Source organism: Mastomys coucha, unplaced genomic scaffold (genome assembly GCF_008632895.1).
Source record: "Mastomys coucha isolate ucsf_1 unplaced genomic scaffold, UCSF_Mcou_1 pScaffold5, whole genome shotgun sequence".
Taxonomy (NCBI): Eukaryota; Metazoa; Chordata; class Mammalia; order Rodentia; family Muridae; genus Mastomys; species Mastomys coucha.
The window spans coordinates 47,054,931-47,070,987 of record NW_022196911.1 but is presented as its reverse complement, the minus strand read 5'-3'; the positions used below and the strand labels follow the sequence as shown (position 1 = coordinate 47,070,987).

At 44.1% G+C, this 16,057-nt stretch overlaps 2 protein-coding genes across 16 annotated transcripts in view; one reads left to right on the top strand and one right to left on the bottom strand.

The window, feature by feature from the left end:
* The window catches only part of Cdkl3 (cyclin dependent kinase like 3), an 87,574-nt gene extending 82,177 nt beyond the window's left edge, over positions 1 to 5,397 (bottom strand). For 4 of the 15 annotated variants that reach the window (XM_031350768.1, XM_031350779.1, XM_031350780.1 and 1 more), the window contains exons 1-2: positions 1,603 to 1,778; positions 928 to 1,107 (exon numbers count right to left, since the gene is read on the bottom strand). In XM_031350768.1, coding sequence (XP_031206628.1) covers positions 928 to 1,092 — 165 coding nt within the window. In that variant the 5' untranslated portion in view covers positions 1,093 to 1,107; positions 1,603 to 1,778. Of the gene's footprint in view, positions 1 to 927; positions 1,111 to 1,509; positions 1,796 to 3,940; positions 4,703 to 4,851; positions 5,109 to 5,192 lie in introns of those variants that run through there. The other 11 variants (XM_031350776.1, XM_031350781.1, XM_031350772.1 and 8 more) reach the window with 10 other exon arrangements.
* Positions 5,398 to 5,482: 85 nt separating this feature from the next.
* Ube2b (ubiquitin conjugating enzyme E2 B) overlaps positions 5,483 to 16,057 on the top strand; it is a 16,801-nt gene continuing 6,226 nt past the window's right edge. Inside the window, exons 1-5 of the mRNA XM_031354008.1 lie at positions 5,483 to 5,667; positions 7,680 to 7,760; positions 10,198 to 10,223; positions 13,845 to 13,934; positions 15,991 to 16,052. Of these exons, the coding sequence (XP_031209868.1) occupies positions 5,624 to 5,667; positions 7,680 to 7,760; positions 10,198 to 10,223; positions 13,845 to 13,934; positions 15,991 to 16,052 (303 nt within the window). The 5' untranslated portion in view covers positions 5,483 to 5,623. The remainder of the gene's footprint in view (positions 5,668 to 7,679; positions 7,761 to 10,197; positions 10,224 to 13,844; positions 13,935 to 15,990; positions 16,053 to 16,057) is intronic.

Below are 16,057 nucleotides of genomic sequence, written 5' to 3'. Positions count from 1 at the left end.
AAAAAAAAAAAAAAAAGAAAGAAAAAAAAAACCCTGCCCCATCAAACAGGAATTTGTGGAATTTAATATTAACCATTAAATAAATAACAAATGAACAAAAACCCTGTGTGGGTATGTGATTGTGTGCACATGCCTGCAGGTGTCCTTGAAAACCAGAAGCAGGTACAGGATTCCTGGAAGTGGGAGTTACAGGCAGTTGTGAACCTGCTGAAGTAGGGTACTGGGAACTGACTTTAGTCTTCTACAAGAGTAGTAAGTGCTTTTAACCACAGAGCCATCTCTCTGACCCAGAATCAACCCCTCTTATTCAGGATTATTTTACTATACCCTCCTGCGTAGTTATGCCATTAAGGAACATTTTTTTTTCAAGACAGGATTTCTTTGTTTAACAGCCTTGGCTATCCTAGAACTCACTCTGTAGACCACGGTGGCCTTAAACACAGAAATCTACCTGTCTCTGACTCCCAAGTACTGGAATTAAAGGTGTGCACCCCGTACCTGGCAAAAAAACAATTTTTCCCTTCTTTCTACTCTTAGCTTTTTCCATAATCCCTTGTACAAAGTAGACATCCTTATTAAGTATTATACTTGAATAGTTTTGAATGATTTCACAATATTAGCATAATTCTGTTACATACAAGCACACAAATCTTAATAAAAAAAGTACAGACTGTAGACAATGAGGGTTTCTCTACGACAGGTCTTAGTATCTGTTAATGGAAATATTCTTTCATATATTTTTATCCCGTAACAATTTCTTTTGACTTATATAATCAAGGCAAAAGACAATGGGTGTTTCAATGTAGGACTGTAAATCTTAGCACTGGAAAAAATAATGCATTCCAAGGCAGCCTGGGCTGCATAGCAAGATAGGCCCCAATGGGAAAACAATAAAAATATATATAATAAAAGGCAAAAGAAGCAAACCTTTAGAAACTTTATTTCTCTCGTTGCAATTTTGTTGACAGATTTTTCTGGTTTCTCATAGAATATCTTAATGGCCACTATCCGCCCAGTATCTTTATGTTTGCATTTCATGACTGTTCCATAACTTCCCTCTCCCACTTTTCCAAGGGTTTCATACATCTCCATTTTCAAGCCTGGCTTCTACTTCACAGAAATAAAGAAAGACAATGTTAAACGTTCACACTTTCAATTATAAAAGCTGGATAATGCATAGAGATAACCCCGTACTTTCTGATATAAGAACAAAAACTAGGAGTGATGGCTACAGCAGAGCCTATTCGTGGGAATTCTTAAGTTGTCTGAGAAGCTCCAACTTTCACCAGAATGTAGGATGTCCTTCATTAAGCTTCATTTAGTGAAGACAGGAATTGAGAAATAAAAGAGAGGTTTGATGTGCGTTTAACTCAGGCATCCTTTTAGAATACAGGATTTAGAATATAAGGTCCCCTTACAACAATGGAAGTCAAGCTAAAAAAGTCCCACCAACAAACACTGCAGGTTCCTTGTCAGAGGCCACGGTCCACCCAGCGTGGGGACCCCCACCTTAGCACTAGTCACCCATATGTCCTGCCCTCTCCTTAAACAGACAGTCTGTGCAGCCCCAACCCGAGTGGCCCGTCTCGCCGCACTGTCGACCTCGTCCTGAGAACCGCCGCCGCCTCAGCCCATCCTGTAGTCCCGCCAGCCCGGCTGCGTGGAAGTCCCAGCCGGCCACGGGACACCACACCTCCTGTCCTGGCCGACCTTGCCCGCTCCGGGCAGCCGGACGCCCTGGCAACGGGGTGAGGGCGGGGCCCTGCGGCGTTCGGAGCACAGTACGCAAGACTGGAAATTGCTGGGGTCCTGACCCGGAAGGGAAAGTGACACGAAGCGGAAGATAGATGCAAGGGGGTGGGGGAGGGACGCAGGAGGCCCGTGTGCTTGCAGGTGGTGAGGATGAGGGAGAGCGGGGCATTTTATAGCAGAATGAACGCCCTTGAGGCTTTCGCCCGGCAAGAGAGCGTTTTGGATTGCCTTTGGATTGATTACTGGTCCCTTACTTGTGCCTGGTTCTAGGAGGTTGAGATAACTGATCTCCAAGAAAGACTTATGAGGCTACAGTTTGTCAATGTTGCATTACTATTCCATACAACCGATTTCGACCTCAAAGTCGACATAATCCTTAAACCAGGGACAAAATGGTTTTTGGGTAGAGGGCTTAGCTCAGTGGTAAGACACATACTCAGCATTCACTACTCTCCTGACTTATTTCTAACACCAATTCTGTACACATTTTCAGTTTCCAGTTACTACTGTTTTGTAATTACTAGTAATCCCTTTTTGTTTGTTTTGAGATAAGGGCTACTATGTAGCTCCAGGTGGCCTGGGATTCATCATGTATACCACTAGGCTGGCCTCAAACTCCCAAGAGATCATCTGCCTGCTTAGACTGCTATGCTGTGCGCCACCTTATCTGGCCCTAGCAGTACTTTTAAAAGTTTTCTCATGACATGTGAAATGCAAAACTTTTTAGGAAAACAAATAATTCACCAGACTCTGAGTAATGTATAAGGACGCCTCGGAATGTACATTTAAATAACCCGCAGAGCTTTTTAAAGGGCTCCGTTTTTAGAGATCTCGATTTAACTATAATAGCCAAAGTAGGTCAACGAGATGGCTCAGTAGGAAAAGGCTACGAATCCCAAGTTCAATCTCTTGGACCTACGTGGTGGAAAGAACCAACTCCTCCAAGTTGTCTTGTGACCTTACACACAAATGAATGTGCACAAGTGTGCTGAGTAGTGCAAAAAAGTAACTAGTTTGCTTTAGTTAAAAAAAAAAAAAGTTTAGGGTTGGAGAGATGGCTCAGCCGTTAGGAGTACTGACTACTCTTCCAGAGGTCCTGAGTTCAGTTCCCAGCAACCTCCTGGTGGCTCACAACCATCTGTAATGAGAGCTGATGCCCTCTTCTGGTGTTTCTGAAGACAGCTACAGTGTACTCATATAAATAAATCTTTAAAACAACAACAAAAACAAAAACCAGTTTAGAAGCATTTCAAATTTTGTTACTAATTGCTAGAGCTGGGCTCTGGAGCTTGAGAGTGAGGAGGGATGGGTACTTGGTTTGGATTTTTCTTTTCTCTATAAATAAGAATGTCATAGTTAAGTCTTATAATACTATGAGACCAGATATATGTTTACTTAATATTTGTTATGAACTAAATATTTGCAAGGAGCAAAGCATGAATTAGTAAGTCCCTGCCATCACTAACTTACAATCCCAGCACTCAGGAGAGAGGAAGTCAGAACTATGTGAGACTGAGGCCAGCCTAGTCTACATAGCAAGTTCCAGACCAGCCTGAGCTACATACACCCTGTTTTAAAAAGTGAAATTATAGTTCTAAGACCGGGGTTGTAGGTTTCCAGCAAGCCACCTGGCCATGAAATTGTGTGGATTTTGTTAACATTCTACCTACTAATATTTTTGGGAAGCACATTCTCTTTTTATCGAGAAAAGGTTTCTCTGTGTAGCCCTGGCTGTTCTGGAACTATGTAGACCAGGCTGCCCTCGAACTCAGAAATCTGCCTGCCTGTGTTTCCCAAGTGCTGGGATCAAAGACGTTGCGCCACCACTGCCCAGCCTATCCCGTCCATTTTTCGGCTAGGTGGGAAGAAAAAAGCCAAGGCACTTGTTACCTAACACAGCTCCTCGAAGAGGAGCTGAAGGCCAGCCTAGGGGACCATTTTTTCCCCAAGACGAGGTCTCTCTGTGCTCTAGGTGCTGTGGAGTTTGCAGACCTCTAGTCCCTGCCTACCTCGTGCTGGAGTTGTGCTTGAGCACTGCATCCTTCTCAATAAAATGTTAAAGGGTTACATAAGGCCCTGGACTTCTATCAAATACATCAAAGAGAAGAAACGTAAAGGTAAGAATATTTAACTTTTAGCTTAGTCACATTGTGAGGACACAGCAGCGGCTAGCAAGAGTTAGACATACCTGACAATCCTCAAGGTTACTTTTTTGCGGGGAGGGATGAGACTCTCAGGCGGCCCAGGGTGGCTACCATCCCGCTTCACTGAGGCTAGCCTTATACTCCTGATCCGAATGGTGGGATTAGCAGGATGCACCAAGACGCTGGGTTCTCAAGGTCATTTTAAATCAAGAGAATTGTTTGAAGAAAGGAGGGATAAGGACAGTGGGAAAGGTTAACCCTTCCTCTTTTCATGGAACTATGGGAAGGAGTGGAACAGTGGAGTCTCGAGCTCCTCCCCCTTCTTGAGTTAAAGAATTCCGCATCTACTACTATACTACACTGTTCCGGTCTCTAGAACTAACAAATCCTCAAAACAGGGCTAGAAGCTAAACACCAGAATTCCAGGAGCCTGTGGGGGGGTTGGAGGGGGCGGCAGGGGGCGGTTGTGTGTGGTGGTGGTCAATGCTTCTGAACCTGCTCCGAATCAGCACCCCCCAGCACTTCCGGTCCATTTGGCCTCTCTTTGCTATTGTACAAAGCTTGTGCTGAGTTACCTCAGACTCGAGATATAACTCCTAGCCATGTCTGCACAATCTCTCCCCTAATCTGAATCATTTTTGTAGGTTTCTTTGACAACCAGCAGCCCATTGATATGCTCTAAAATCACACCCACTCATTTCTTGAGAAATAACAATTGTGCCCCACCGCAGGCAAATTCACAGATTCCAATTCAAAGACTCCACAGATGGAGTCTTTAAGGCTCGAGCAATCTATTCCACTCTCATTTCTGTATAGATTCTAAGTATGGAAATCCCATTCGCAGGAACAAGCTATGGATTCAAATGCCCTTAATCCCATCTCATTTGCACCGACCTAGCATTCAAAGCCGCTCATTACAAGGCTTTGCCACACTTTCAGTACCTGTCCCACGTACCAGAGTTGCTAAGCCACTTGAAACACAGAATTAAGTCCAGAAATTTTTTTTGTTCCGTTTTAAAGACTCAGAACGCAAGCGGCTCCTTCCACAATGTCTCCTTATGCAAAGTCCCAGTACCTTGGGACCAAAAGAATAACGTATGACTAGAGGTGTCAACTCCTTTAAACTCAAGGACCTTGCTTTTGTTAGACCTGAAACCAAGAGCCAGGCTAGGCCGTCACGTGACTTGTTCTGATGGCGTCACAGGCACACGTGGTTCTAGATACTTCGCTCCCTCCCCCTCAGGGGTGGATTGTTGACAGCACCGCTCGCGGTCACGTGACCTGACGTCATCCCACCTCCTCTCCCCCGAAATCTCAGGCTCCGGATGCACCACTCTCTCCCCGTCCGGCCGAACTTGAAACTGGCGACCGGGGGCGCGAGGCGAGGTATCGTGCGGGCTCCGTCGGCGCCGGGCCGGCGGAGTCCAGCGTGAGCACTGAGCGGACCCTCCGTCGTGTCCCCACCAGCAGCCAGCCCGGAAGGCGGCCTCCCGCTCCTCCTGCGCCGCGCGCGCGCCCGCTCGCCCCGCCCCCTCCCCCCTCCTCCCGTGGTGGTACTGGCGGAGGGCGGAGGGATCCGGAGGCGGCGGAGGGAGACGTCATTGCAGGGTTGTTTGTGCAGTCTCGGCGGCGGCGGCGACCCACAGTGATTCGGCCGCTGCGCCGGGGGGTGGGGGGGCTGAACGGGACTCTTTTCTTTCAGACTGACCGCGGGGCAGCTGCGGAGCATGTCGACCCCGGCCCGTAGGAGGCTCATGCGGGATTTCAAGCGGTAAGGGCCCTCGTCTTAGCCCCAAATGACGGCCTCTTCCCGTAGCCAGGAACCGTAGGGCGGGGATTCGGGATAGCTTCCCCCTGGTGACCCCGAGGAGGCCGGCAGTGGCCTGCGGGACCCGCGGCAGCCCCGGCTCACCGGCGGCTCTCACTCCCTCTCGCTTCATACCTCTCCCTGTCTGAGTAAAGATGGTCGGTTCTACAGCCTCCTGCCCTTCCTCCCCTCCCCCCAAAGTAGGAAGGTGGCCATCGCTAGGCCTAGGTGTCCCAGAGGCCCACCTAGGCCAAATGCAGACGCTTCCCTCCCGCCTCTGCACCCTGCGGCGTCCCCTCCTCAGGTAGTGTGAGTGAGCTTGTCCTGAGGCTCGGGCCCCTCCTGGCGGGCCAATCCAGCTTTTGTTACAGGGCCCCGCGACCTCCTGTGTGTAGTGGGGTTGGGGTGAATACTACCCCAAATCTCTTTACCTTTCTGCAGTGGTGAGGGTGGGGTCTGCTGCGCGAGGTCCGGAGGTGGTTAGCCCATCCCCCGAAACCCGATCTGCCCCCGCCCACCTGGAAGGACCTTGAGAACTGGCTCGGGAAACCTGGGCCTGGAGCTAGCCACTCGGGTTGCCAGTGCCTTCTGGAACTAAGATCTGGCTGCCGAATAAAGGCCTATCTATAGCCTCCCCAGCCTGGAAAAATGCCTTCGGTCATACTGGAGCTAATCTGATACTCCACCTGGGCCTCCTTTTGGAAAATAGGGGTTTATAGGAAATGTGGGGCTTGAAGGAAGAAAATGACCTCTCCCTCCACTTCCAGTTGTTTACCTCTCCTTGGAAACGTGCAAGTGCAGAAACAGTAACTTGAAATCCAGCGACAACATCCTCCTAAGTTTTCTTTCTGGGCAGACCCACTGTGATTGAGACAGATCTGTAATATAAAAACTTAGATTTGCCTCTCAGGAAGCAACCGCTCAACTTTGCCATTATAAAGAAAGCCCTTTATGAGACATTTGGAAGCTATTGTCTTGGGACCTGGGCAGCTTCATCATTTAATTCGTTGCTGATTTTAGCCACTTAAAATTGAGGAATCAAGCTGTAAATTTGCCCCTCTCAGCCCTGTTAGTGGTCTAATCTGCTTGAGGTGGACTGATTGCCAAGTGTCCACTTAAAAATCACGACATACTTTGTGTGATGGACAGGGTTTCCTTGTTTGTTTGTTTTTTTAATGATCTGACAGACAAGGAGATGTCCTTTTTTGTGCAAAAGTCACCCAAGGCTTGAAGACATTATATTTGATTAGCTCTGTAACTGATATGCAAATAAAACTTCCCATTATGGATAATGCATCATCTATTATTATTTATCTTGTTCATTTTTGCAATTTCTGTACTTGATTCCCAGTTGAATACAAGGTGCCCTTTGTGGTTTTCCAAGGATCTTGAGGTTACATGGAATTGATGATGACGTCTGTTGAAAGGCCTGAGGTATATTTGGCCTGAGAGCAGAGTCTTTAAAATAGAGACTTCTGGAAAGGCTAGCTGGAGCTTCTGGCTACTTTAGAACTATCTGAAGCACAGGCCAGAAAGTAAGACTTGCTTTCTAGTTAAATTGAATGTTTTTTTAGTCATTTAGTGTATAGAGCTTTCCTATGTTTTGGTGATGTGCAGTGTCTGTAGTTAGGACTGGGGATCCTTCCAAGATTAAGGTAGAAAAATTGTAGCGCTTTGGTTTTGGTTTTGTGTTTGGTTTTTGTTTTTTGAGATTGGGTTTTTCTGTGTAGCCCTGGCTGTTTTAGAATTCACTCTGTATAGATCAGGCTGGCCTCCAACTCACAGATATCCACCTGCGTCCCAAGTAAGTGCTGCTGTAATAAGTATATTAACCTGGTTGATTCATTTAAATCATAGCTCATTTCAGCTCCAACTATAACAAGTCAGTCTAGCCAGTCTCTCAGAATAGGTTCAGTAGAATTTGACCTCACTGACATTTATGTTCAACTCTGAAAATGACTACTGTGGATTTCTAGATTGCAAGAGGACCCACCTGTGGGGGTCAGTGGTGCACCATCTGAAAACAACATCATGCAGTGGAACGCAGTTATATTTGGGTGAGTTGAAGTAGGGATTGCTCAGGAAAAGTAAGTATATGAGCACTAGGGAAAGAGTCTGGGGGCGAGCCTGAGACTCACTTGTTGGGGGTAGGGGCACATCTCTTGAGAACCTTGGGCCTCCCTTGCGCATTGTGCTCCCATCACTAAGCTGTATACTCAGCTTCTGAAACATTTTAGTGAGTCTGGGGCAGTTATATAAAATTGCTCTGCTCCTTGCCCTTACGTTTAATTTGGTTTCTTTCCCTTGAGCCGAGGTGTTGCAGTGTTGCTCAGGGTGATTTTGAACTGGGCTGAAGTGATCCTCTTGCTTTAGGCTCTCTGGAGTCGGTGGGGTTGTAGGATCTGACACTGTACCTGGCTGTGGTATGGTTTTATGGTCACTCCAGGTAATTAATCCTAGGGTTTGAAGACTTTGAGTGAAGCTGAGTGGTAGACTGCTTGCCTGCCATGCATATGGCCCTGGGCTTGATCCCCACACTAATAAGTAAATATTTGCTTGAAATTAAATGGGCTGATAAAGGAGATCAGGTAAGTCACTTCATATAAAATGTGCCTTGCAAGTGTTTATGCCTGTACTGTTGGAGCTGTAAAAACACTTGGAAACAAAAGGACTGAAAACTTTGCTGTGACAAGAATTTCAGCTAAAATTTATATGTGCACAGCCCACAGAGAAGCCAGTTTTACTTTGGGTAATGCTGGGGTTGTATCCAAGCATTTTAGCACACTGCAGGCAAATGCTCCATCACTGGGCTTCACTCTTAGCACCTTTGAAATTTTATTGAGATGGACTCTTGACACAGGTGGGGTTCTTCAGCCCTTTTATCCAGCACTTGGAGGCTAAGGTCCAGGATGCTGACTGAGGCCCTGTTTCACAACAAAAAAAGATCTCTATGCATTTTTCAGGCCTCCAACTTAGGATCCTCTTGCTTCAACATCCTCAGTAGTGGGAACACAGGCATGGGCCACCATATTTAATACCTTTTTAATTTTTGTTTGTTATTTGTGTATGCGAGTGCGTGTGCCCTCGTGCTGTCTGGCTGACTGACTAACTGAGCAGATATCTGTAACCCATAACACTCACTGTAGAGGTAAGATGACAACTGTGTAGTCATTTCTGTCCCTCCATCATGTGTTCAAGAGAGAGTATGGCAAGTAGTTCTACCTGCTAAACTACCTTGCTAGCCCTGCACATCCTTTTTGATTTAAAACTTAAAATTGTTTTGATTATGTGTGTTTGTCTGTATATGGGATTATGGGAGTTTGTCACTACAGCTGGTTATGGTATGGTATGATTTTACAGTCAACCCAGGTAATTGATTAAAAACAAGGGTTTGAAGGGTATGTGTACAAGAGAACAGGTGCCCATGGAAACCAGAGGCCAGTGTCTGATGTCCTAAAGTTGTAAGCTGCCTGACGGGGGTGCTGGAAACCAAACTCCTGTAAGAGGCTTTTTCAAGTACTTTTAATCAGTAAGCTGTCTTCCAAGAATCTACATTTATAACTAGTGGCACACTAGAAATGTAGCTAGCTCTGTGGTGGAGTGCTTGCCTAACATTCTTGAAGTCCTGGTTTCAGTCATCTGTAATCATAGCCCCTGGAAGGCTGAGGCAAAAGGATCACAATGTAGAGCCAACCTGGGCTGTTTATTTAGAAGCCCTTATCTCAAGAAAATCAAAATCAGTAGGTATACTGAAGCATACTTAGTAAATCTTAGCGCTCAGGAGTATGAGGCAGGAGGATTGCTACACAGTCAGGCCAACCTGGGCTGTGATACCCGAACCCCACCCCCACGCCAGCTGGTTTTTTTTTTTTTTTTCCTGTGTATGAGTGTTGCATCCTTTTTAAAATTTTAGTTTGAGATGGTCTTGCCAGGTTAGTCAGGCTGGCCTAATCCTGTGTATCTTCAGTAGTACTCAAACTTTGCATCTCCTTGCTTCTGCCCCTGAGAATCTGGGAATACAAGTATGTGGTATCATGCCCACTTGTAGACTCTTGGCTTTTTGTTGGTTGTTGGTTTTGGCTTTGAAAACAGGGTTTCTCTGTGTAGCCTCTGGCTGTCTTGGAATGAACTCTGTAGCCCAGATTGGCCTCTAACTCAAGATATCCACCTGCCTCCTCCTTCCCAGTGCTGGGAATAAAGGCATGTGCCACACTACACTTGGGTGTGTGCCGCCACACTTTGCTGTACGGTATTCTTTTTGCAACAAAATCATAGACAAGTTTCCTTTTAAAAAAAACTTGATCATTGAGAGTCCTTTGTGCTGCCTGAGTTCAAGCCAAGGAAGGCTATGGCAGTCTGATTGGTAAGGTTTGCACAGCTCTCAGGAGCAGGGTGAGTGCCGTCCTTCCTAGTTCTCAGCTTATCCTTCCCTTCGCAAAGACAGAGAAAGAAGAGTAAAAATCTTCTTTTAATCAGAGATCTTTTTGTTTTCAGACCAGAAGGGACACCCTTTGAAGATGGTAAGTAATTCTTATTATCTGTATATTAAAAAGGATGCCCTTTGGTCAGAGACTCTAACACTATTTGAAGAGAGGCTCTACTCTTAATAAGCGCTTTGCATACTAAGCAAGCACATGAAAAGTTCATGGGGATCTTTTTTTTGCAGACCATCTTGGTCACCTCACTATTTTCCTCTGTGACATGGTTTGCCTATAGAGTTGTAGGTCTAAGTGGTCTGTGTTACAAAATAGTTGATATTTGGGCGGCCTAATAGAGGGTGCTCCTCGGCTACTACCAAGTGGGTAATTGTGTTTCCTTGCTTCATTGTCTGCATTGATGCAAATCCCTAGCACTTAGAATCCAGAGCTTGGAATGTCCTAAACAAGCACACCACTGCCAGGCATCCCCGAGTCCTGAATCTATAGTTACCAGTAGCTTCACTACTCATTAGCACCCAGAAATATTGTGCAGTCATTTGCGTCTCAAGTTGGGTCTAACAGAAGCCAGGAAAATGGGAGAATGCTTCTAATCTGTAATCACAATTAAGTTTATTAAATTGACTTAAAGCAGGTACTGAAAGATTTTCCCTAATTATAGTGGATTTTAAAAAATTAAGCAGCTTTGCTGTAATAATCAGAATGACTTCAGAATTCATCTGTTCAGCATATTTGACAAGAATAATTACTGTGAACTATTTGTGAGGGGAGCACCTGAAAGCCTGAGAAGCGAGTGGTACTGAACTTGGACTCTGGAATATTAAGTACCTGTTGAAGAGTAAAAAGACTGGTCTAGATGTGGGTCCTAGACTAAAATGCTGTAGAATAACCTAGCATTTCTATATTTGAGATAGATCTCACTGTAACCCCTCGTGTAGCTCTAGACTCACAGAAATCCTCCTGTATCTGCCTTCCAAGTGCTAAGACTATCCTCTTTCTCACTAAACATGTATGCACGTGTAGGGATACGTGCCACACTGTCATCTTACTTATTTCTAGGTAGGTATGAGGAATCCCAGGACCTACTGAATGATTGTAGCAATTTTTTTTGACTATCTCAGGACTTCTCAGCTGTGGTCCATTCCCAACCCCTTCAGGATGTCTTGAGTCCCCCATTCAGGAGACCATGCGATCATCTTGATACCAGTGCTATGTTGACCTTTGCATGGCTGGTACAAAAGCAGCCTAACTAAGCTAAATCTGTACCTAAGTAATTGAGCATCTAAGAACAAGCTGAGACTGTGGCCACACTGAGCTAGCTAACAGTTGTTATGTTCTGTGCATGTTAAAAGGACTTGGTGATAGTTGAAATTGCTCATGTCATTACACAGACCTCTTGGTCTGCTCCGTAATGTTCTGCGTGATGAAGGGACATTAGAAGTACTTCCACAGCTGAGTCAGTTGGAGCTTGGGCTGCTGGGTTTTCATGAAATGTGTTTTCTTGAAAGAATGACTGATAGGCCTAGAGTAGTAGCTGCAGAGTGTGTGCCTGGCATGGCCTTGGATCTGCACTGAAGCACTGTCCAAAAAAAAAAAATGGCAACGCTTTCAAGTACAGCAGTTAAATTCTGCTGTACTTTTCTTTTTTTTTTTTTTTTATTTCTGTATATATTTTTTAATTACATTAAACTTGTAATTGAGTACAGAGAGGTGGTTTTGTTTGTTTGTTTGTTTGTTTGTTTGTTTGTTTTTGGGTTTTTTTTTCCCCCGATGTTCCATTGCAACAAACCTTTAAAAAAAAGAAAAAAGCTTGTGCAATATCAGACCAGTCTAGTTATCTGAAAGGGCTGTAAAAATCCTTTTCAGTTCCATATTGTGTGAGGCCATATTTTCTTCATGTACTGTATGTCAACCAAACAACATATTGTAACAGATTGCATGGAGATAAGAGAAGAGAACCCAGCTGTCTTCTTTAAACCAAACATGAAGAACTGTACAAATGCAATTTAGTGGTGTGCTTGTCACTAGCGAGTCTTTAAGTATGTTATTTAGCATGCTTCTTAAGTATATTATTTAGGTTAATATATAGTAAGACTCAGTTACTTTTTGATAAATTGGAGGTTTTTCTCAGGTCCTCTGTTTTGACAGCTGGAGAATGACCCCAGGTGTGTCAGGCCAGCGCTCTCCACTGAGCTGCCGTTGCCCCAACCCTTTCTATTTTATTTTGAGACAAGGTCCTGCAGAGTTGCTCAGGTTGGCCTAGAACTTGAGATCTTGTCTCAGCTGCCTGAGTAGCTGGGGTCACAATATTTCCTATGCATCCCAACCCAGGCTTTTTATTCACTTGCTATGCAAGTGTTCTGTAACTGAGCTACGTCCCCAGCTGTCAATTTAACGATTTCTGATACAAGTTCCAGTAGGTTATTGGAAGCAGTCTGTACTGAAACACAAGAGCCAATAAATCCCAGCTGTGTGAATCTTAAAAAACAATGTTTTGGAAATCAGAACGTGGTAATATTCAAGACACAAAATTGTTTTGTAACTTTTCTGCCACTTGGTTCTATCGGGTTCTTGGCATTCTTGTATCTGTTGCCATGGTGAGTTAATCATAAGTGCTGTTCTCTGTGCCTCTCGGTTTCATGAATCCACTTTTTACCCGTAGTGGGACTGATACTGCTAAGTGGTCCTGAGAACAAAAAGCTCAACTACCTCACATGCTTGCTTGAAACTGTATATAGTCCTAGTGCAGCTGTTTTTATAATTGCAAAAATGAGAATGTAAACTTGAAACACATAAGGGCTGGAAGTGTGGGTCAGCAAAGAGTATATTCCTAAGACCTCTGTAAGGCCCTTGTGGTTTGACCCTCAGCATAGTAGTTAAGGCTAACTTTGCTGTCTGTTTCCTCAATTAATGTGTATGCAGATATGAAATAGGACTTAGCACTCTTTAGCTTATATCTTTAACCTCTCTAACCCCAAGTTTCCAACTAGTAGCAACAACAAAAAGTAGCAAATGGATTGTGTTCCAAATCTATGACAAATGAAGATGTGAGCTACATAACTAGTTCTTAGCATGATCAAATGGAAATAAAACTCTATCCCATCAGTGTTAGCACCTTAGTTGCCTTTTGCTAGATGGTAGTCAGCTCTCAGAATCCTTTGGCGCCCTCCTTTTAAGCTGTAAACAACTTTCTAATTCTTTAAGTGTGCATTTTTAAAATACTAGTAGCTAGGGCCCACCTGCCTTCCAAAAATCTGACAATTGGGAGTGGTGAGATGGCTCAGAGGGTGAAGGAGCCCTGCCCACACAAACCCTGACGATCTGAGGTTGATTCTTAGAACTCAGGGAAAGGTGAGAGGAGAGAACTAATTTCAGAACAAAACTGACCTCTGAACTCCACACATATCTCAGGGGTGCTGCCTGCCTGCACAAATCATACTAATGAATCATTTCATCAGATATGATAGTTCCCACTTAGCACATTTCTCCAGTAGTCCATGGAAGGGCTTGTCCTCTGAGCTTTTGCCAGCATTGCTTGTTCATAGTCTATAACAGAAGTATGTTAGATGCTTTATATGCTAAATGAGAGTTCTTGAGCTAACGAGTGTGGTTGTTCAAAATTTAATATAGAATTAAGAATTATTTGATGAAGACGTTTAAAAGTAATGTTTGTCTTTATTGTACTTTGGTTTGTTTTCTATTTAGGTACTTTTAAACTAGTAATAGAATTTTCTGAAGAATATCCAAATAAACCACCAACCGTTAGGTTTTTATCCAAAATGTTTCATCCAAATGGTAAGTAGCAGCTTCTTAGATTCTGTCAGCGATGGCATGGGGGTTGGGAGGGTTTGTCCTCCCATTGGGTGCAGCTTATTCTTACAGTTAGGGCTGGTCTTCACATACTGTTTCCATGCCTGTGTTGGCGACAGTTTCATTGCTAGAATCTTAACAAGGTTCCATGTGTGAATTAAAGTAATTTAATAACATCTGAGTTAAAAGTAATAAACACTTACTTGCTTAAGGAACACAAAATTTACCTGAAACTTAGCTTTTAAAAACCACACATTCAAGCCAGGAGGTGGGTAATCAGGGTTCAAGGTCGTTCTTAGCAACTTTAAAGCCATGAGACCCTATCTCCCAAAACAAAATGAAATGGCTCAGTAGGTAAAAAAGGTACCTTCCCACTAAGTGACAGCCTGAGTTCGGTCCCCAGGATTCCCAAGATAGAACCAATTCCTGCAGGTTGTCCTCTGATCTCCACATGTGTTACTAGAGCACACATGCATGTGTGTGCTCAAATGAGTAAAACAGATAAATGATGGGATCTCATAGCCAGTCTGGCTTCAGGTTGATGTGTCCAAGGATGACTTTGAACTCAGGATCATCTTCTGAGTGCTTATGGGCAGGTGCCACCATGCTCAATTTATGTGGTTCTAGGAATCAAACTAGAAATTTACACAGTAGGCAAGCACTCTATAACCTGAGCTACATGCCTAGTCTCAGGTTAACACACTCACATATATAACATATGCACCATTGTACTCGCCCATCCCTGTTGGTTGGTTGGTTGGTTTTTCAACTAACCAAGGCAGCTCTGGCTGTCCTGGAACCTGCTTTGTAGATAAGGCTGACCATGAAGTCAGAGATCTAGCTGCCTCCCGAGTACTGAGATTGAAGGTGTGCTCCACCACTAACTACATTACACAATTATACCATATTATAAAAAGTACAGCGCATTAAAATTAAAGTTCAGTAGAGTTTGGGTGTAGTCACAGACACAGCAAAACTATGAACATGGCTGGCTTCCTTTTCACTTTTGAGATACAACAAATAGTCTGGGTGCTTTGTATTAATAGGTTCTTAGAGCACACAGCCCTTGGTGACTTTTCACCTGTGTAAACCCTGGATCTGTCTGTTGTGATAATTGAAGCTGAACTCTGTCTCTACTGCTTGAATAATATTTTCCTATTTGGATAGGTTCTGTTTACCTGTGGATCAGTTGATGGACATTTAGATGCAGGTTTCTTTTTGGCATCTAAAAAAAAATCAAAACTAGTTCAAGACTTTAAAATTATCAAATGCTTTTCTTTCTTCTTCTGGCATGTGTGCCATTTGATTCTCATCTTTATGAGAACGTGGCAGACCAGAAGGTCTGAACTGAGGCTGTTAGCAGAGAGGAGTGAGGCCAGGAGGGGTAGGCAAAGCTGCCCAGAGGGGAATAATAGGATTGAATGAGGAGACCTAGGATTTATACACACACATTCACATTCTCATTCTCTTCCCCCCACCCCCAATCCTGTTTCTATGGAGAATATGTTGCTTCGAAGACTTTTCAGTTTGGCAATATTGCCAGAAGTGGAACGTGCCAAAACCCCGGTGCCTACATCCCAACACCCCAGATCTTTTTTGGATTACAAGGGAGTTTGTTTGTTTGTTTGTTTGTTTTTACTCATAGATTATGCAGTTGTGAAAGTCCTATAAGTAAATGTTGTAAATTCATGATAATCTGAGAATCCTCTCTAGAAGTGGGGCTTTTTTAGGATCTCTATTTGAGACTTAAGAAAGGTGAAGTAGTTCTGGTTTGGGTGCTGGGGAGTGAGCCCAGGCCTGCACATGTGAAGCAGGCACGCTACCACTGACATTTGGGGCACCTTGACCCCAAAATGGGGGTAATGAATGAATGGCGTGCTTCAGAAAATTTCCCTCAGCCTTCCAAAGATGTCATGGGTAGTGAGGCAGATGTTACTTTCAGAACAAGTTTCCCTGTAAGACAGAGGAGTTCAGTGTATGTGCTGAAGAGTTCTTACTGTGGGATATGAGTTGCTTGTAACTAACTTATGTTGTTTTGCAGTGTATGCTGATGGTAGCATATGTTTAGATATCCTGCAGAATCGATGGAGTCCCACGTATGATGTCTC